The 22,942-nt window shown below is 44.8% G+C and overlaps 1 protein-coding gene across 1 annotated transcript in view; it reads right to left on the bottom strand.

Annotated features, from left to right (window-relative positions):
* LOC138854885 (protein Star-like) overlaps positions 1-22,942 on the bottom strand; it is a 138,845-nt gene that overhangs the window by 59,234 nt on the left and 56,669 nt on the right. Inside the window, exon 3 of the mRNA XM_070100471.1 lies at positions 16,428-16,636. Within this exon, the coding sequence (XP_069956572.1) occupies positions 16,428-16,636 (209 nt within the window). The remainder of the gene's footprint in view (positions 1-16,427; positions 16,637-22,942) is intronic.

Raw genomic sequence — 22,942 nt, 5'->3', positions numbered from 1 at the left:
TGGGCGTGTTTACACCGATTGTCTATGTACACCTATCAGTAAAATGGGTACCTGGGTGTTAGTCGACTGGCCGAATTTGTCCGAAATGCTCTGCATAACAAAAGGCTTTCTATATAGTAGTATATCACTGATGTCAGCTATGGTCGGTATACCTTGTACATGTACTTGTACAAATAAAGATATTAATAGTATTAATATTATTGTAAACGCAACTTGTTTGACCTCTTTTTAAAATATCACGACGTTAGCTGTTTTTTTTTTCTATGCCCGTGTTTACGCCCATCATCCACTACTTCAGTGACATCTCCACTCAATCTATTGTTGTCAAGAGAGTGAAGATTCACAGTTATTAGGGATATGATACTTCAGCGGTCTGACCGATTATAGCAAAATAAGTCCCAGGGTTCTGATGAACTATTTTTAAGGGATCTTAAAGTGTGCGGAATTAACCTTTGTGAAAAATTAATCAACGTTCTTAATACAGCTCTTCACAAAGGTGTGATGCCATAGCATGTGCCTCCCATCTGGTATCAGTGTTGCCATAGCATGTGCCTCCCATCTGGTATCAGTGTTGCCATAGCATGTGCCTCCCATCTGGCATCAGTGTTGCCATAGCATGTGCCTCCCATCTGGCATCAGTGTTGCCATAGCATGTGCCTCCCATCTGGCATCAGTGTTGCCATAGAATGTGCCTCCCATCTGGCATCAGTGTTGCCATAGCATGTGCCTCCCATCTGGCATCAGTGTTGCCATAGCATGTGCCTCCCATCTGGCATCAGTGTTGCCATAGCATGTGCCTCCCATCTGACATCAGTGTTGCCATATCATGTGCCTCCCATCTGGCATCAGTGTTGCCATAGCATGTGCCTCCCATCTGGCATCAGTGTTGCCATAGCAGGTGCCTCCCATCTGGCATCAGTTGCCATAGGATGTGCCTCCCATCTGGCATCAGTGTTGCCATAGCATGTGCCTCCCATCTGGCATCAGTGTTGCCATAGCATGTGCCTCCCATCTGGCATCAGTGTTGCCAGAGCAAGTGTCTCCCATCTGGCATCAGTTGCCATAGCATGTGCCTCCCATCTGGCATCAGTGTTGCCATAGCATGTGCTTCCCATCTGGCATCAGTGTTGCCATAGCATGTGCATTCCATCTGGCATCAGTGTTGCAATAGCATGTGCCTCCCATCTGGCATCAGTGTTGCCATAGCATGTGCCTCCCATCTGGCATCAGTGTTGCCATAGCATGTGCCTCCCATCTGGCATCAGTGTTGCCATAGCATGTGCCTCCCATCTGGCATCAGTGTTGCCATAGCATGTGCCCCCCATCTGGCATCAGTGTTACAATAGCATGTGCCTCCCATCTGGCATCAGTTGCCATAGGATGTGCCTCCCATCTGGCATCAGTGTTGCCATAGCATGTGCCTCCCATCTGGCATCAGTGTTGCTAGAGCAAGTGTCTCCCATCTGGCATCAGTTGCCATAGTATGTGCCTCCCATCTGGCATCAGTGTTGCCATAGCATGTGCCTCCCATCTGGCATCAGTGTTGCCATAGCATGTGCCTCCCATCTGGCATCGGTGTTGCCATAGCATGTGCCTCCAATCTGGCATCAGTGTTGCCATAGCATGTGCCTCCCATCTGGCATCATTGTTGTCATAGCATGTGTCTCCCATCTGGCATCAGTGTTGCCATAGCATGTGCCTCCCATCTGGCATCAGTGTTGCCATAGCATGTGCCTCCCATCTGATATCAGTGTTGCCATAGCATGTGTCTCCAATCTGGTATCAGTGTTGCCATAGCATGTGTCTCCCATCTGGCATCAGTGTTGCCATAGCATGTGTCTCCCATCTGGCATCAGTGTTGCCATAGTATGTGCCTCCCATCTGGCATCAGTGTTGCCATAGCATGTGCCTCCCATCTGGCATCAGTGTTGCCATAGCATGTGCCTCCCATCTGGCATCAGTGTTGCCATGGCATGTGCCTCCAATCTGGCATCAGTGTTGCCATAGCATGTGCCTCCCATCTGGCATCAGTGTTGACATAGCAAGTGTCTCCCATCTGGTATCAGTGTTGCCATAGCATATGCCTCCAATCTGGCATCAGTGTTGCCATAGCATGTGCCTCCCATCTGGCATCAGTGTTACCATAGCATGTGCCTCCCATCTGGCATCAGTGTTGCCATAGCAGGTGCCTCCCATCTGGCATCAGTTGCCATAGGATGTGCCTCCCATCTGGCATCAGTGTTGCCATAGCATGTGCCTCCCATCTGGCATCAGTGTTGCCATAGCATGTGCCTCCCATCTGGCATCAGTGTTGCCAGAGCAAGTGTCTCCCATCTGGCATCAGTTGCCATAGCATGTGCCTCCCATCTGGCATCAGTGTTGCCATAGCATGTGCTTCCCATCTGGCATCAGTGTTGCCATAGCATGTGCCTCCCATCTGGCATCAGTGTTGCAATAGCATGTGCCTCCCATCTGGCATCAGTGTTGCCATAGCATGTGCCTCCCATCTGGCATCAGTGTTGCCATAGCATGTGCCTCCCATCTGGCATCAGTGTTGCCATAGCATGTGCCTCCCATCTGGCATCAGTGTTGCCATAGCATGTGCCCCCCATCTGGCATCAGTGTTACCATAGCATGTGCCTCCCATCTGGCATCAGTTGCCATAGGATGTGCCTCCCATCTGGCATCAGTGTTGCCATAGCATGTGCCTCCCATCTGGCATCAGTGTTGCTAGAGCAAGTGTCTCCCATCTGGCATCAGTTGCCATAGTATGTGCCTCCCATCTGGCATCAGTGTTGCCATAGCATGTGCCTCCCATCTGGCATCAGTGTTGCCATAGCATGTGCCTCCCATCTGGTATCAGTGTTGCCATAGCATGTGCCTCCCATCTGGTATCAGTGTTGCCATAGCATGTGCCTCCCATCTGGTATCAGTGTTGCCATAGCATGTGCCTCCCATCTGGCATCAGTGTTGCCATAGCATGTGCCTCCCATCTGGTATCAGTGTTGCCATAGCATGTGCCTCCCATCTGGCATCAGTGTTGCATTAGCATGTGCCTCCCATCTGGCATCAGTGTTGCCATAGCATGTGCCTCCCATCTGGTATCAGTGTTGCCATAGCATGTGCCTCCCATCTGGTATCAGTGTTGCCATAGCATGTGCCTCCCATCTGGCATCAGTGTTGCCATAGCATGTGCCTCCCATCTGGCATCAGTGTTGCCATAGCATGTGCCTCCCATCTGGCATCAGTGTTGCCATAGAATGTGCCTCCCATCTGGCATCAGTGTTGCCATAGCATGTGCCTCCCATCTGGCATCAGTGTTGCCATAGCATGTGCCTCCCATCTGGCATCAGTGTTGCCATAGCATGTGCCTCCCATCTGACATCAGTGTTGCCATATCATGTGCCTCCCATCTGGCATCAGTGTTGCCATAGCATGTGCCTCCCATCTGGCATCAGTGTTGCCATAGCAGGTGCCTCCCATCTGGCATCAGTTGCCATAGGATGTGCCTCCCATCTGGCATCAGTGTTGCCATAGCATGTGCCTCCCATCTGGCATCAGTGTTGCCATAGCATGTGCCTCCCATCTGGCATCAGTGTTGCCAGAGCAAGTGTCTCCCATCTGGCATCAGTTGCCATAGCATGTGCCTCCCATCTGGCATCAGTGTTGCCATAGCATGTGCTTCCCATCTGGCATCAGTGTTGCCATAGCATGTGCCTCCCATCTGGCATCAGTGTTGCAATAGCATGTGCCTCCCATCTGGCATCAGTGTTGCCATAGCATGTGCCTCCCATCTGGCATCAGTGTTGCCATAGCATGTGCCTCCCATCTGGCATCAGTGTTGCCATAGCATGTGCCTCCCATCTGGCATCAGTGTTGCCATAGCATGTGCCCCCCATCTGGCATCAGTGTTACCATAGCATGTGCCTCCCATCTGGCATCAGTTGCCATAGGATGTGCCTCCCATCTGGCATCAGTGTTGCCATAGCATGTGCCTCCCATCTGGCATCAGTGTTGCTAGAGCAAGTGTCTCCCATCTGGCATCAGTTGCCATAGTATGTGCCTCCCATCTGCCATCAGTGTTGCCATAGCATGTGCCTCCCATCTGGCATCAGTGTTGCCATAGCATGTGCCTCCCATCTGGCATCAGTGTTGCCATAGCATGTGCCTCCAATCTGGCATCAGTGTTGCCATAGCATGTGCCTCCCATCTGGCATCATTGTTGCCATAGCATGTGTCTCCCATCTGGCATCAGTGTTGCCATAGCATGTGCCTCCCATCTGGCATCAGTGTTGCCATAGCATGTGCCTCCCATCTGATATCAGTGTTGCCATAGCATGTGTCTCCAATCTGGTATCAGTGTTGCCATAGCATGTGTCTCCCATCTGGCATCAGTGTTGCCATAGCATGTGTCTCCCATCTGGCATCAGTGTTGCCATAGTATGTGCCTCCCATCTGGCATCAGTGTTGCCATAGCATGTGCCTCCCATCTGGCATCAGTGTTGCCATAGCATGTGCCTCCCATCTGGCATCAGTGTTGCCATAGCATGTGCCTCCAATCTGGCATCATTGTTGCCATAGCATGTGCCTCCCATCTGGCATCAGTGTTGACATAGCAAGTGTCTCCCATCTGGTATCAGTGTTGCCATAGCATATGCCTCCAATCTGGCATCAGTGTTGCCATAGCATGTGCCTCCCATCTGGCATCAGTGTTACCATAGCATGTGCCTCCCATCTGGCATCAGTGTTGCCATAGCATGTGCCTCCAATCTGGCATCAGTGTTGCCATAGCATGTGCCTCCCATCTGGCATCAGTGTTGCCATAGCATGTGCCTCCCATCTGGAATCAGTGTTGCCATAGCAAATGTCTCCCATCTGGTATCAGTGTTGCCATAGCATGTGCCTCCCATCTGGCATCAGTGTTGCCATAGCATGTGAATCCCATCTGGCATCAGTGTTGCCCTAGCAAATGTCTCCCATCTGGTATCAGTGTTGCCATAGCATGTGCCTCCCATCTGGCATCAGTGTTGCCATAGCATGTGCCTCCCATCTGGCATCAGTGTTGCCATAGCATGTGTCTCCAATCTGGTATCAGTGTTGCCATAGCAAATGTCTCCCATCTGGTATCAGTGTTGCCATAGCAAGTGTCTCCCATCTGGCATCAGTGTTGCCATAGCATGTGCCTCCCATCTGGCATCAGTGTTGCCATAGCAAGTGTCTCCCATCTGGCATCAGTGTTGCCATAGCATGCGTCTCCCATCTGGTATCAGTGTTGGCATAGCTTGTGTCTCCAATCTGGTATCAGTGTTGCCATAGCATGTGCCTCCCATCTGGCATCAGTGTTGCCATATCATGTGCCTCCCATCTGGAATCAGTGTTGCCATAGCAAGTGTCTCCCATCTGGCATCAGTGTTTCCATAGCATGTGTCTCCAATCTGGTATCAGTGTTGCCATAACAATTGTCTCCCATCTGGTATCAGTGTTGCCATAGCATGTGCCTCCCATCTGGCATCAGTGTTGCCATAACAATTGTCTCCCATCTGGCATCAGTGTTGCCATAGCATGCGTTTCCCATCTGGTATCAGTGTTGCCATAGCATGTGCCTCCCATCTGGCATCAGTGTTGCCATAGCAAGTGTCTCCCATCTGGCATCAGTGTTGCCATAGCATTCGTCTCCCATCTGGTATCAGTGTTGCCATAGCATGTGCCTCCCATCTGGCATCAGTGTTGCCATAGCAAGTGTCTCCCATCTGGCATCAGTGTTGCCATAGCATGCGTCTCCCATCTGGCATCAGTGTTGCCATAGCAAGTGTCTCCCATCTGGCATCAGTGTTGCCATAGCATGTGCCTCCCATCTGGCATCAGTGTTGCCATAGCAAGTGTCTCCCATCTGGCATCAGTGTTGCCATAGCATGCGTCTCCCATCTGGTATCAGTGTTGGCATAGCTTGTGTCTCCAATCTGGTATCAGTGTTGCCATAGCGAATGTCTCCCATCTGGTATCAGTGCTGCCATAGCATGTGCCTCCCATCTGGCATCAGTGTTGCCATATCACGTGCCTCCCATCTGGCATCAGTGTTGCCATAGCAAGTGTCTTCCATCTGGCATCAGTGTTGCCATAGCATGTGTCTCCAATCTGGTATCAGGGTTGCCATAGCAAATGTCTCCCATCTTGTATCAGTGTTGCCATAGCATGTGCCTCCCATCTGGCATCAGTGTTGCCATAGCGTGTGCCTCCCATCTGGCATCAGTGTTGCCATAACAATTGTCTCCCATCTGGCATCAGTGTTGCCATAGCATGCGTCTCCCATCTGGTATCAGTGTTGCCATAGCATGTGCCTCCCATCTGGCATCAGTGTTGTCATAGCATGTGCCTCCCATCTGGCATCAGTGTTGCCATAGCAAGTGTCTCTCATCTGGCATCAGTGTTGCCATAGCATGCGTCTCCCATCTGGTATCAGTGTTGCCATAGCATGTGCCTCCCATCTGGCATCAGTGTTGCCATAGCAAGTGTCTCCCATCTGGCATCAGTGTTGCCATAGCATTCGTCTCCCATCTGGTATCAGTGTTGCCATAGCAAGTGTCTCCCATCTGGCATCAGTGTTGCCATAGCATGCGTCTCCCATCTGGTATCAGTGTTGCCATAGTAAGTGTCTCCCATCTAGTACCAGTGTTGCCATAGCAAGTGTCTCCCATCTGGTATCAGTGTTGCAATAGCATGTCTCCCATCTGGTATCAGTGTTGCCATAGCATGTGCCTCCCATCTGGTATCACTGTTGCCATAGCAAGTGTCTCCAATCTGGTATTAGTGTTGCCATATGTGTCTCTCTGGTATTAGTGTTGCTATATCAAGTGCCTCTCATCTGGTATCAGTGGTGCCATAGCATGTGCCTCTCATCTGGTCTGTGTTGCCATATCATGTGCCTCTCATCTGGTAACAGTGTTGCCATATGTGCCTCTCATCTGGTATCAGCGTTGCCATATGTGCCTCTCATCTGCTATCAATGCTGCCATCGCGTGTCTCTCATCCGGTATCAGTGTTGCTATATCATGTGCCTCTCATTTGGTATCAGTGCTGCCATAGCATGTGCATCTCATCTGGTATCAGCATTGCCATATGTGCCTCTCATCTGCTATCAATGCTGCCATAGCATGTCTCTCTCATCTGGTATCAATGTTGCCATATGTGCCTCTCATCTGGTATCAGTGTTGCCATATGTGCCTCTCATCTGGTATCAGTGTTGCCATATCATGTGCCTCTCATCTGGTATCAGTGTTGCCATATTATGTGCCTCTCATCTGGTATCAGTGTTGCCATATCATGTGCCTCTCATCTGGTATCAGTGTTGCCATATCATGTGCCTCCCATCTGGCATCAGTGTTGCCATAGCATGTGCCTCCCATCTGGCATCAGTGTTGCCATAGCATGTGCCTCCCATCTGGCATCAGTGTTGCCATAGCATGTGCCTCCAATCTGGCATCTGTTGCCACAGCATGTGCCTCCCATCTGGCATCAGTGTTGTCATAGCAAGTGTCTCCCATCTGGTATCAGTGTTGCCATAGCATGTGCCTCCCATCTGGCATCAGTGTTGCCATAGCATGTGCCTCCCATCTGGCATCAGTGTTACCATAGCATGTGCCTCCCATCTGGCATCAGTGTTGCCATAGCAAATGTCTCCATCTGGTATCAGTGTTGCCATAGCATGTGCCTCCCATCTGGCATCAGTGTTGGTATAGCATGTGCCTCCCATCTGGCATCAGTGTTGCCATAGCATGTGTCTCCAATCTGGTATCAGTGTTGCCATAGCAAATGTCTCCCATCTGGTATCAGTGTTGCCATAGCAAGTGTCTCCCAACTGGCATCAGTGTTGCCATAGCATGTGCCTCCCATCTGGCATCAGTGTTGCCATAGCAAGTGTCTCCCATCTGGCATCAGTGTTGCCATAGCATGCGTCTCCCATCTGGTGTCAGTGTTGGCATAGCTTGTCTCTCCAATCTGGTATCAGTGTTGCCATAGCAAATGTCTCCCATCTGGTATCAGTGTTGCCATAGCATGTGCCTCCCATCTGGCATCAGTGTTGCCATATCATGTGCCTCCCATCTGGCATCAGTGTTGCCATAGCAAGTGTCTCCCATCTGGCATCAGTGTTGCCATAGCATGTGTCTCCAATCTGGTATCAGTGTTGCCATAGCAAATATCTCCCATCTGGTATCAGTGTTGCCATAGCATGTGCCTCCCATCTGGCATCAGTGTTGCCATAGCATGTGCCTCCCATCTGGCATCAGTGTTGCCATAGCAAGTGTCTCCCATCTGGTATCAAGTGTTGCCATAGCATGCGTCTCCCATCTGGTATCAGTGTTGCCATAGCATGTGCCTCCCATCTGGCATCAGTGTTGCCATAGCATGTGCCTCCCATCTGGCATCAGTGTTGCCATAGCAAGTGTCTCCCATCTGGCATCAGTGTTGCCATAGCATGCGTCTCCCATCTGGTATCAGTGTTGCCATAGCAAGTGTCTCCCATCTAGTATCAGTGTTGCCATAGCAAGTGTCTCCCATCTGGTATCAGTGTTGCAATAGCATGTCTCCTATCTGGTATCAGTGTTGCCATAGCATGTGCCTCCCATCTGGTATCACTGTTGCCATAGCAAGTGTCTCCAATCTGGTATTAGTGTTGCCATATGTGTCTCTCTGGTATCAGTGTTGCTATATCATGTGCCTCTCATCTGGTAACAGTGTTACCATATGTGCCTCTCATCTGGTATCAGCGTTGCCATATGTGCCTCTCATCTGCAATCAATGCTGCCATCGCATGTCTCTCATCCGGTATCAGTGTTGCTATATCATGTGCCTCTCATTTGGTATCAGTGCTGCCATAGCATGTGCCTCTCATCTGGTATCAGCATTGCCATATGTGCCTCTCATCTGCTATCAATGCTGCCATAGCATGTCTCTCTCATCTGGTATCAGTGTTGCCATATGTGCCTCTCATCTGGTATCAGTGTTGCCATATGTGCCTCTCATCTGGTATCAGTGTTGCCATATCATATGCCTCTCATCTGGTATCAGTGTTGCCATATCATGTGCCTCTCATCTGGTATAAGTGTTGCCATATCATGTGCCTCTCATCTGGTATCAGTGTTGCCATATCATGTGCCTCTCATCTGGTATCAGTGTTGCCGTATCATGTGCCTCTCATCTGGTATCAGTGTTGCCATATCATGTGCCTCCCATCTGGTATCAGTGTTGCCATATCATGTGCCTCTCATCTGGTATCAGTGTTGCCATATCATGTGCCTCTCATCTGGTATCAGTGTTGCCATATCATGTGCCTCTCATCTGGTATCAGTGTTGCCATATCATGTGCCTCTCATCTGGTATCAGTGTTGCCATATCATGTGCCTCTCATCTGGTATCAGTGTTGCCATATCATGTGCCTCTCATCTGGTATCAGTGTTGCCGTATCATGTGCCTCTCATCTGGTATCAGTGTTGCCATATCATGTGCCTCTCATCTGGTATCAGTGTTGCCATATCATGTGCCTCTCATCTGGTATCAGTGTTGCCATAGCATGCGTCTCCCATCTGGTATCAGTGTTGCCATAGCATGTGCCTCTCATTTGGTATCAGAGAGGGATTTTAAGACACTTTTATTTCCAGTACAACTTCAAGAATTTTCCACAGGCTGGTTGAGGCTGAAAAAAAATTATGGAACAAGTGCACTATATAGAGAAGAAATTAACGGCTTCTTGGCAGCAGTCAACAGTACTTCGGTCTACCATATATAGAGAAGAAATTTACGGCTTCTTGGCAGCAGTCAACAGTACTTCGGTCTACCATATATAGAGAAGAAATTTACGGCTTCTTGGCAGCAATCAACAGTACTTCGGTCTACCATATATAGAAAAGAAATTAACCGCTTCTTGGCAGCAGTCAACAGTACTTCGGTCTACCATATATAGAGAAGAAATTAACGGCTTCTTGGCAGCAGTCAACAGTACTCCGGTCTACCATATATAGAGAAGAAATTAACCGCTTCTTGGCAGCAGTCAACAGTACTTCGGTCTACCATATATAGAGAAGAAATTTACGGCTTCTTGGCAGCAGTCAACAGTACTTCGGTCTACCATATATAGAGAAGAAATTAACCGCTTCTTGGCAGCAGTCAACAGCACTTCGGTCTACCATATATAGAGAAGAAATTAACGGCTTCTTGGCAGCAGTCAACAGTACTTCGGTCTACCATATATAGAGAAGAAATTAACCGCTTCTTGGCAGCAGTCAACAGTACTTCGGTCTACCATATATAGAGAAGAAATTAACGGCATCTTGGCAGCAGTCAACAGTACTTCGGTCTACCAGATTTAGTTAATTGGCTGCACAGGGCATATATTCAGCAAACTTTTTATTTTCTAATTTTTTTTGCTGCATTCTCTAGTAACTCGCAGACATGTTAACAGCGTTGTAAGAGTGACAATTACATTTTCAAAAGTTTAGCTTACAAACTTCACTTAAATACTGTAATATCTGATTTGCAAATTCTTCACCCGTTTGGCTTTTCATTTCCAGAAAGGTTAAGAAAGCGTTCGGTAGGCTGTCCATCTTTTAAGTACCTAAGTACAACACTTAAATGATGTATATGTGATAGATCTGGTGGTGGTATTGTGATGAGATCATCACAATACCACCACCACTACTACCTACACGACCCTCCACCTGACTCATGTCACTACATATATTAGTTTCTTAGAAGAGTACGGCTTCTTCCAGCAAGAGGACACGATGTTCCAAAGACAACCCAGGACTCGGTCTGAGAAATGTGGGGCGCAGTTGTGACGAAGACGACTTACTGGACTCGTGGGACAGAGAGGCAAGTGAAACCAGCCTGGCCAGTGAGAGAGATATGAATGAAGAAATTCCCATCCATACCACAGAAATACCGTATGGCAAAGGATGGCAGAAAGCATGATTTTCAAAGTCCAAGGGAAGGCACAGTGTTTCCTTAGCATAGGGCACAGTGGTGCCTATGCTAACCTTCTATTATATATATATATATATATATATATATATATATATATATATATATATATATATATATATATATATATATTCAACAAGTCGACCGTGTCCCACCGAGGCAGGGTGACCCAAAGAGAAAGAAAATCCCCAAAACGAAAATACTATCATCATCATTCAACACTTTCACCTCACACATAATCACTGTTTTTGCAGAGGCGCAAAGTTACAACAGTTTAGAAGCATATACAGAGATACAATATAAAAAGTGACCTGAAATAATATAATAAACTCCCTAATGAATATAATATCAGGGCCCCAATTACGTATATACCGTCCCATTACTCATCCCTCCAAACTGCCAATATCCCGAACCCCTCCTTTAAAGTGCAGGCATTGTACTTCCCATTTCCAGAATTCAAGTCCGGCTGCATAAAAATAACCGGTTTCATTGAATCCCTTCACTAAATATTACCCTGCTCACACTCCAACAGCTCGTCAGGTCCCAAAAACCATTCGTCTCCATTCACTCCTATCTAACACGCTCATGCACGCTTGCTGTAAGTCCAAGCCCCTTGCCCACAAAACCTCCTTTACCCCCTCCCTCCATCATTTTCGAGGACGACCCCTACCCCGCCTCCCTTCCCCTACGGATTTATATGCTCTCCATGTCATTCTACTTTGATCCATTCTCTCTAAATTACCAAACCACCTCAACAACCCCTCTTCAGCCCTATGACTAATACTTTTATTAACTCCACACTTCCTAATTTCCACACTCCGAATTTTCTGCATAATATTTACACCACACATTGCCCTTAGACAGGACATCTCCACTGCCTCCCGCGGCCTCCTTACTGCAGCATTTACAACCCAAGCTTCACACCCATATAAGAGTGTTGGTACCACTGTACTTTCATATATTCCCTTCTTTGCCTCCACTGATAACGTTTTTTGTCTCCACATATACCTCAATGCACCACTCACCTTTCCCCTCATCAGTTCTATGGTTAACCTCATCCTTCATAAATCCATCTGCTGACACATCAACTCTCAAATATCTAAAAACATTCATTTCATCAATACTCCTTCTCTCCAATGTGACATCCAATTTATCTTTATCTAAATCATTTGATACCCTCATCACATTACTCTTATCTATGTTCGCTTTCAACTTTCTGCCTTTACACACACTCCCAAACTCGTCCACTAACCTTTGCAACTTTTCTTGAGAATCTCCCATAAGCACAATATCATCAGCAAAAATTAACTGTCAACTCCCATTTTGTATTTGATTCCCCATAATTTAATCCCACCCCTCTCCCCAACACCCTAGCATTTACTTCTTTTACAACCCCATCTATAAATATATTAAACAGCCATGGTGACATTACACATCCCTGTCTAAGACCTACTTTTACCGGGAAGTATTCTCCCTCTCTTCTACACACCCTAACCTGAGCCTCACTATCCTCATAAAAACTCTTTACAGCATTTAGTAACTTACCACCTATTCCATATACTTGCAACATCTGCCACATTGCTCCTCTATCCACTCTATCATATGCCTTTTCTAAATCCATAAATGCAATAAAAGCTTCCCTAACTTTATCTAAATACTGTTCACATATATGCTTCAATGTAAACACTTAATCTCCACATCCCCTATAACTCATCCACAATTCTACATTCTGTCTTACCTCTAATTCTTTCAATTATAACCCTACCGTATACTTTTCCTGGCATACTCAGTAAACTTATTCCTCTATAATTTTTACAATCTCTTTCGTCCCTCTTCCCTATATATAAAGGAATTTTACATGTTCTCCGCCAGTCCCTAGGTACCTTCCCTTTTTTTCATACATTTATTAAACAAAAATACCAACCACTCCAACACTATATCCCCCCCCCTCTGCTTTTAACATTTCTGTCATGATCCCATCAGTTCCAGCTGCTTTACCCCCTTTCATTCTACATAATGCCTCACACACCTCCCCCACACTCACATCCTGCTCTTCTTCACTCTTCAAAGATGGTATACCTCCCTGGCCAGTGCATGAAATTACCACCTCCCTCCCTTCGTCAACATTTAAAAGTTCCTCAAAATATTCCCACCATCTACCCAATACCTCCATCTCCCCATCTACTAACTCCCCTACTGTGTTTTTAACTGACAAATCCATTCGTTCCCTAGGATTTCTTAACTTGTTTATCTCGCTCCAAAATTTTTTCTTATTTTCTTCAAAATTTCTTGACATTGCCTCTCCCACTCTATCATCTGCTTTCCTTTTGCACTCTCACCATCTCTTCACCTTTCTTTTACTCTCCATATACTCTGCTCTTCTTATAACACTTCTGCTTTGTAAAAACCTCTCGTAAGCTACCTTTTTCTCTTTTATCACACCCTTTACTTCATCATTCCACCAGTCACTCCTCTTTCCTCCTGCACCCACCCTCCTAAAGCCACAAACTTCTGCTACACATTCTAATACTGCACTTTAAAAACCATTCCAACCTTTTTCAACCCCCCTCCCCACTCCCCATACTTGCACCAGCCCATCTTTCTGCCAATAGTTGCTTATATCTCACCCGAACTTCTTCCTCCCTTAGTTTATACACTTTCACCTCTCTTTTACTTGTTGCCATTTTCCTTTTCTCCCATCTACCTCTTACACTAACTGTAGCCACAGCTAAATAATGATCTGATATCGGTTTCCTCTCTATAAATATGTACATCCTGAATCCTACCCATCATCCTTTGTTCCACCAATACATAATCTAACAAACTACTTTCATTACGAGCTATATCATACCTTGTATATTTATTTATCATCTTTTTCATAAAATATGTATTACTTACTACAAAACCTCTTTCTACACATAGCTCAATTAAAGGCTCCCCATTTTCGTTTACCCCTGGCACCCCAAATTTACCTACTACTCCCTCCACAACATTTTTACCCACTTTAGCATTGAAATCCCCAACCACAGGTACACTCTCACTTGGTTCAAAACTCCCCACACACTCGCTCAACATTTCCCGAAACCTCTCTCTCCTCTACACTTCTCTCTTCTCCAGGTGCATATACGCATACTATAACCCACTTTTCACATCCAACCTTTATTTTGCTCCACATAACCTTGAATTAATACATTTATTCTCCCTCTTTTCCTGCTACTCTTTCTTTAGCTCTAACTCTGAAACCCCTGACCTAATCCCATTTACTTCTCTCCACTGAAACTCTCCCACCCCCTTCAGCTTTGTTTCATTTAATGCCAGGAAATCCAGCTTCTCATTCATAACATCCACAATCATCTCTTTCTTATCATTTGCACAACATCCACGCACATTCAGATATCCCACTTTGACAGTTTTCTTCTTATTCTTCTAAGTAATTATTACAGAAAAAGGGGTTACTAGCCCATTGTTCCGGGCATTTTACTTGACTTTTACAACACGCATGGCTTACGGAGGAAAGATTATTCCACTTCCCCATAGATATAACAGGAATAAACGAAAACTCAGATGAGTGTGTATAAAAAAACGTGTACATGTATGTGTAGTGTGACCTAAGTGTAAGTAGAAGAGCAAGACGTATCTGTAATCTTGCATATTTAAGAGACAGACAAAAGACACCAGCAATCCTACCATCATGTAAAACAATTACAGGCTCTCGTGGGTGGTTGCTGTCTACCAACTTACTACCTGGTTGGATTAATTTTATTGTAGCCAGCTGGCCCAGTGGCTAACGCACTGGTCTGGAATATTACGACTCACCAGCCGCGAGTTCAACCCCCGCCCGTACCCTGATTTGTTCGCAATCGTGTCACGATATTTTGTGAGTCACAACAGCAACATCAGCAACAAGAACAGGAAATGATTACACCCTTTTGCGTAGATGGGCAAAACTGATCAGAAGCCTACCCGGGGGTGGGAGCTGCTGCCAATGGTTGCTGTTGTTACTGTTGCTGCTGCTGCCACTTTTGTTGTTGCCACTGCAGCTGCTGTCATTTTCAAGGCGACACACCTCGAACCCAGAGTGCCACACCACACACACTGACTCTTGGCTGGAATTAGCAATATTCTCCTCCACATAATAGCTCGTCTTATTAAACTTTCGTCTGGTGTGGGCTTGTGTAGCAACCACACTGCTTCTGGGGGTTACATGCACTCAATACCTGACCATATTGCTGACACAGCATTTACGTAGAAGTGAGTTATGGATTCCCACTCTGAGAGTGTGATAAGTCCTAGGTATGTTCAAAGTTAATAAAGGGTAGTAGATTCAAATTCAATAGGTTATAACTGCTTTCTTTCTCTTTAGTCTCTTGTGATTAATGATCCATTCATCGTGTTCTAGTAATATTGGATCTTGGTATAAGTCAAGTCCAAAGACAATGATGTTAGTTCTGTTTTCATTAACAGATAAGGAAGGTTTCTCTATATTATCCCTGTTATGTTTATGCTTCTGAGAGCTTAGTTATTAAACAGCACATAACCCTGCTGGCTGGATTTAAAATAAGAATCAGCACCTGGATGCTTTGCTGCTCCTGACTGGAATCACTCACATTTCTTGACTGTTTTGGTGCCTCTGGAAAAAATTGTTCTTGCACATTGTGATCCTTCATCTCTTCGTAGCAAGTCACTTTTCTTGGTATTTCTGTTCTCGGCTAGAGTGTAACCTGATTCAATTCTTCAGGTATCCATATTGTTATCTACCAATACTGCCATTGTTCCTTGCGTGTGGTCACAGTTAAACAAGTGACCACAGGAGGGCTTGTGGTGTCATTCTCAACGTGATTCAGTTAACCAGACTTTCTGGTGGTAGTTTCCAAATGCTGCAGCACTCGCGCAGATCACGTTTGCTCCAAACTTTTAGCACTAACATGTCTTGCACTTGTGCACTAGTAACACAAGTGAGGGTGTTCACTCCGTGCACAGATCAATCAGCATCAATCTTCTATTGTTTATAGATGAACTCTGATCTCCACTGCCTGTCATTGCTCATACTGATAAAGCACAAGCTTTTATACAGTAGAAAGTCCGTCGAAATGGACTAGTAGGGGCAGGGAGTGTCCGAATTACCAAAAAATCTTTTAAACTGAACGTTTCAATTAAGTGGACGTAGTCTGTTAAATCAATCGACTAACTACCGGACATGTGCAAACGCCCATGGATTTCTGAACACATTCTTTCGTAAGTACTAATTTAACAATATTAAATATTCCTATTAATAAAGAACCTGACCTCTGTTGTCACTTATGAAAATTTAGTAGGTGATTCTAAACGCATATTAGTTTATAATGAAATTAATAAATAATAATAGAAATTGAAAAGTTATAAACTGAGATTAGCAGACTATGTAGTTATTTTTTTATTCAAGTCCAATTCAGTATTTTATAAAAGGTTCGTACCATGCCATTTAAAATGTCTGTATCGGCGTAAGAAGATTGACCGAACTGGGAGTAATGTATTTTTTGAGGCTCGGAGAGATTATAAGGTTTGTTTGTGGGTGAATTAATAAGATGTGTGATGTAAGTGACCAGTGCTGGATCATCCTGGTCGAGACCTTGGAACGTCTTCTCAGTCAATGTTCGCTGCTGGGCCACACTTGCTCTGTCTTCTGTAAACAAATGTAATACTACTATTAAATCTTTGATAACATCTACATTAATTAAAGTAATGAATAATTTGTAATTAGCTGGCACTGAAGCCCCATTTGTATAATGTAAGGTATCTGTAGCGACAAAAAATGTTATCCATGGAGGCAAAGAGAGGAATGCAAAAGAGGATAATGGTACCAACACTACTATATAGGTATGAGGCAGGGATTGTAAATGTTGCATGGAAAAAGGAGGCTGCAGGTAGTTGAGATGTCGTATTTGAGGGCAATGTGTGTCGTAAATATTATGCAGAGAATTCGTAGTTTGGAAATTATGAGGAGGTGCAGAATTAGTTAAAGAATTATTCAGAGGGCTGATGAGGGAGTGTTTACCTGGAGAGGGTTTCGGGGGTTAATGCCCCCGCGGCCCGGTCTGAGACCAGGCCTCATGGTGGACCAGGGTATGATCAATCAGTCTGTTACTGCTGGCCACACGCAAACTGACGTACGAGCCACAGCCCGATTGGTCAGGTACTGACTTTAGGTGCCTGTCCAGTGCCTTCTTGAAGACAGTCAGGGGTCTATTGGTAATCCCTCTTGTGTATGCTGGAAAGCAGTTGAACAGTTTTGGGCCCCTGATGTGTTGTCTCATTGTACTCGTGGCGCCCCTGCTTTTCATCGGGAGAATGTTGCACCTCTAGCCGAGCCTTTCGCGTTCATAGGGAGTGATTTTCGTGTGCAGGTTTGGTACCAATGGTACCAATCCCTCCAGGACCTTCCAAGTGTATATTTTCATGTATCTCTCTCGCCTGATTTTCAGGGAATACAGATCAAGGACCTTCAACTGTTTCCAGTAATTTAGGTGCCTTATCGTACTTATGTGTGCCGTGAAAGTTCTTTGTACACTCTCCAGGACTGCAGTATCGCCAGCCTTGAAGGGGACCGTTAGTGTACAGCAGTACTCCAGCCTAGAGAGAACAAGCGATTTGAAGAGTGTCATCATGGGTTTGGCGTCCCTGGTTTTGAAGGTTCTCATTATCCATCCTATCATTTTCCTAGCAGATGAGGTAAATACATTGTTGTGATCTTTGAAGGCGAGATCCTGACATTATCACTCCCAGATCCTTCACATTTCTTTTTCGCTCCATTGTATGGTTAGAATTTGTCGTATACCTTGACACATTTTTTTTATTTTTTCAAGTTTCCATATCAGAGTAGTTGAAATTTCTCTTCATATTATTTTGAGTGGCTCATTTGAAGATATGGCTAATGTCTGTTTGGAGTCTTGCAGTGTCTTCGACGGAGGTCACTGTCATGTCAATCTGGGTGTCTGTTAGAAATGAGGATGAGGAATAGAATGGGAGAGTACTGTGCCTTGTGGAACACTGATTTTCATTGTGGCTGCCTGGGACTTTACTCTGTTTACTATTACTCTGTGTTCTATTTGTCTGGAAGTTATAGATCCATCTACCAACTTTTCCTGTTATTCCTTTATCACGCATTTTGTGTGCTATTACACCATAGTCACACTTGTCGAAAGCTTTTGCAAAGTCTGTGTACACTACATCTGTATTTTGTTTATCCTCAACATCGTCCAGGACCTCGTAATAGTGGTCCAGTAGCTGGGACAGGAAGGAGCGACCTACTCTAAACCCGTATTGCCCTAGGTTGTGTAACTGATGGGTATTGTAGATGTGTCTAATTTATCAACTGATGGGTATCTAGGTGGTTGGCGATCTTGCTTCTTAAAACCCTCTCAAAGATTTTTATGATATGGGATGTTAGTGCTATCAGTCTGTAGTTCTTTGCAATTGCTTTACTGCCACCTTTGTGGAGTGGGGCTATGTCTGTTGTTTTTAGTGTATTTGGGATGACCCCTGTGTCCATGATCCCTCTCCACAGAATGCTGTAGGCATGCGACAGGGGCTTGTTGCGATTCTTTAGGATAATATCCGAGACTTTTGAGATGACCAAATTTTGGGTTTCGTTCATAAAGAATTCATTTGGATTGTCGACCCTTAGTCTGGGTAGCGGCTCACTGAACACTGAGTCGTATTGGGACTTTATTTTCTCACTCATTTCTTGGCTGTCATCTGTGTATGTCCCATCTCGCCTAAGCAGGGGCCCAGTACTGGATACTGTTTTTCCCTTAGATTTGGCATAAGAGAAGTATTTTTTTATTTTCAATTTCCTTTATGGCTTTTAGTTCTTCCTGTGATTCTTGTCTCCTGTAACATTCCTTCAGCTTAAGTACGATATTTGCAATTTCATTGAACAGTATCTCCCTTCGTATTTCAGATATATTGGCCCCTCTCAGCAGCTCTGTGACTCTTTGCCTTCGACTGTATAGGGAGCGTTTCTCTCTTTCTACTTTACATTTTCTTAATGGAATGTGTCTTGAGCAGATCTCAAGAACCACAGAGTTCATTTTTTAGGCAAATGTTCGGATCCGAGTTGTTTAGGATATCTTCCCAGCTTGTTTCATTTAGGACATGGATGACTCGATCCCATTGTATGTTTTTGTTATTAAAATTGAATTTTGTGAAGAGATCTTCATGACTGATCACATTTTGCTGGTCAGGAGCCCTGTGCATACATGTCTGTACCTTTATTATGTTGTGATCTGAGTGTATTGTCCTTGATACGGTTATATTACGTATATCAGATCTTCATTGTTGGCAAAGATGAACTCCAGCGCATTTTCTAATCTTGTAGGCTCTAATATATGCTGGTATTACAACCCAGGAACAATAAGGCCTGAAGAACAAACACAGGGATTTAATAGTTCGTGTGTGTGTGTGTGTGTGTGTGTGTGTGTGTGTGTGTGTGTGTGTGTGTGTGTGTGCGTGTGTGAGTGTGTGTGAATTTTCATCTGAGCTGCCTCCTGGGGTGATCTCTGCTAAAACATTATTTGCTATACTCCTCCATTTTAGGTGTCTCAAGTTGAAATCTCCTAGTAAGATGCTTGGAGCAGGAGTTGGGAGATAAGTTTTGGCTATTTAAAGAGGATGGAGCAATATAAGATGATTTTGATTATATATAATTCTCTTATGGAGGGAAGGCAAAGTAGGGGGTCGTCCTTGGAAAAGATAGAGGGGGTAAACGAGGATTTGTGTGCAATTGGTTGGAATATCTATAAGAGACATGTGTGAGCATGTCAGATATGAGTGGAGAAAAATGTTTTCTGGGACTTGACGAGCAGTTGGAGTGTGACAGAGGTGAAGAGATTCAAGGAAACGAGTTAACAGGACTCAAACCTTCGAGGTGGAAAGTACAGTGCCTCCACTCTAAAGGAGGGGGTTGGGGTATTTCCTGTATAGAATTACATCTGAATTGTTGTATCTGGGCGTCTCTGGTAAAACAGTGATGGTGTGAATAATGGTGAAAGTGTTTCTTTTTTTTGGCTAACGTGCCTTAGTGGGAGAAGGCTCTCCCATGTCTTATATATGTATGTACATTTTTTTTTATTAATACACCGGCCGATTCCCACCAAGGCAGGGTGGCCCGAAAAAGAAAAACTTTCACCATCATTCACTCCATCACTGTCTTGCCAGAGGGGTGCTTTACACTACAGTTTTTAAACTGCAACATTAACACCCGTCCTTCAGAGTGCAGGCACTGTACTTCCCATCTCCAGGACTCAAGTCCGGCCTGCCGGTTTCCCTGAACCCCTTCATAAATGTTACTTTGCTCACACTCCAACAGCACGTCAAGTATTAAAAACCATTCGTCTCCATTCACTCCTATCAAACACGCTCACGCATGCCTGCTGGAAGTCCAAGCCCCTCGCACACAAAACCTCCTTTACCTCCTCCCTCCAACCTTTCCTAGGCCGACCCCTACCCCGCCTTCCTTCCACTACAGACTAATACACTGTTGAAGTCATTCTGTTTCGCTCCATTCTCTCTACATGTCCGAACCACTTCAACAACCCTTCCTCAGCCCTCTCGACAACAGTTTTGGCAACCCTGCACCTCCTCCTAACTTCCAAACTACGAATTCTCTGCATTATATTCACACCACACATTGCCCTCAGACGTAACATCTCCTCTGCTTCCAGCCTTCTCCTCGCTGCAACATTCATCACCCATGCTTCACACCCATATAAGAGCGTTGGTAAAACTATACTCTCATATATTCCTCTCTTTGCCTCCAAGGACAAAGTTCTTTGTCTCAACAGACTCCTAAGTGCACCACTCACCCTTTTCCACTCATCAATTCTATGATTCACCTCATCTTTCATAGACCTATCCACTGACACGTCCACTCCCAAATATCTGAATACATTCACCTCCTCAATACTCTTTCCCTCCAATCTGATATCCAATCTTTCATCACCTAATCTTTTTGTTATCCTCATAACCTTACTCTTTCCTGTATTCACTTTCAATTTTCTTCTTTTACACACCCTACCAAATTCATCCACCAATCTCTGCAACTTCTCTTCAGAATCTCCCAAGAGCACAGTGTCATCAGCAAAGAGCAACTGTGACAACTCCCACTTTATGTGTGATTCTTTATCTTTTAACTCCACGCCTCTTGCCAAGACCCTCGCATTTACTTCTCTTACAACCCCATCTATAAATATATTAAGCAAACACGGTGACATCACACATCCTTGTCTAAGGCCTACTTTTACTGGGAAATAATTTCCCTCTTTCCTACATACTCTAACTTGAGCCTCACTATCCTCGTAAAAACTCTTCACTGCTTTCAGTAACCTACCTCCTACACCATACACCTGCAACATCTGCCACATTGCCCCCCTATCCACCCTGTCATACGCCTTTTCCAAATCCATAAATGCCACAAAGACCTCTTTAGCCTTATCTAAATACTGTTCACTTATATGTTTCACTGTAAACACATGGTCCACACACCCCCTACCTTTCCTAAAGCCTCCTTGTTCATCTGCTATCCTATTCTCCGTCTTACTCTTAATTCTTTCAATAATAACTCTACCATACACTTTGCCAGGTATACTCAACAGACTTATCCCCCTATAATTTTTGCACTCTCTTTTATCCCCTTTGCCTTTATACAAATGAACTATGCATGCTCTCTGCCAATCCCTAGGTACCTTACCCTCTTCAATACATTTATTAAAAAATTGCACCAACCACTCCAAAACTATATCCCCACCTGCTTTTAACATTTCTATCTTTATCCCATCAATCCCGGCTGCCTTACCCCCTTTCATTTTACCTACTGCCTCACGAACTTCCCCCACACTCACAACTGGCTCTTCCTCACTCCTACAAGATGTTATTCCTCCTTGTCCTATACACGAAATCACAGCTTCCCTATCTTCATCAACATTTAACAATTCCTCAAAATATTCCCTCCATCTTCCCAATAACTCTAACTCTCCATTTAATAACTCTCCTCTCCTATTTTTAACTGACAAATCCATTTGTTCTCTAGGCTTTCTTAACTTGTTAATCTCACTCCAAAACTTTTTCTTATTTTCAACAAAATTTGTTGATAACATCTCACCCACTCTCTCATTTGCTCTCTTTTTACATTGCTTCACCACTCTCTTAACCTCTCTCTTTTTCTCCATATACTCTTCCCTCCTTGCATCACTTCTACTTTGTAAAAACTTCTCATATGCTAACTTTTTCTCCCTTACTACTCTCTTTACATCATCATTCCACCAATCGCTCCTCTTCCCTCCCGCACCCACTTTCCTGTAACCACAAACTTCTGCTGAACACTCTAACACTACATTTTTAAACCTACCCCATACCTCTTCGACCCCATTGCCTATGCTCTCATTAGCCCATCTATCCTCCAATAGCTGTTTATATCTTACCCTAACTGCCTCCTCATTTAGTTTATAAACCTTCACCTCTCTCTTCACTGATGCTTCTATTCTCCTTGTATCCCATCTACCTTTTACTCTCAGTGTAGCTACAACTAGAAAGTGATCTGATATATCTGTGGCCCCTCTATAAACATGTACATCCTGAAGTCTACTCAACAGTCTTTTATCTACCAATACATAATCCAACAAACTACTGTCATTTCGCCCTACATCATGTCTTGTATACTTATTTATCCTCTTTTTCTTAAAATATGTATTACCTATAACTAAACCCCTTTCTACACAAAGTTCAATCAAAGAGCTCCCATTATCATTTACACCTGGTACCCCAAACTTACCTACCACACCCTCTCTAAAAGTTTCTCCTACTTTAGCATTCAGGTCCCCTACCACAATTACTCTCTCACTTGGTTCAAAGGCTCCTATACATTCACTTAACATCTCCCAAAATCTCTCTCTCTCCTCTGCATTCCTCTCTTCTCCAGGTGCATACACGCTTA

This window comes from Cherax quadricarinatus, chromosome 72 (genome assembly GCF_038502225.1).
Source record: "Cherax quadricarinatus isolate ZL_2023a chromosome 72, ASM3850222v1, whole genome shotgun sequence".
Lineage (NCBI taxonomy): Eukaryota > Metazoa > Arthropoda > Malacostraca > Decapoda > Parastacidae > Cherax > Cherax quadricarinatus.
The sequence above is the reverse complement of the archived record's forward strand: the minus strand, read 5'-3'. Positions and strand labels throughout refer to the sequence as shown.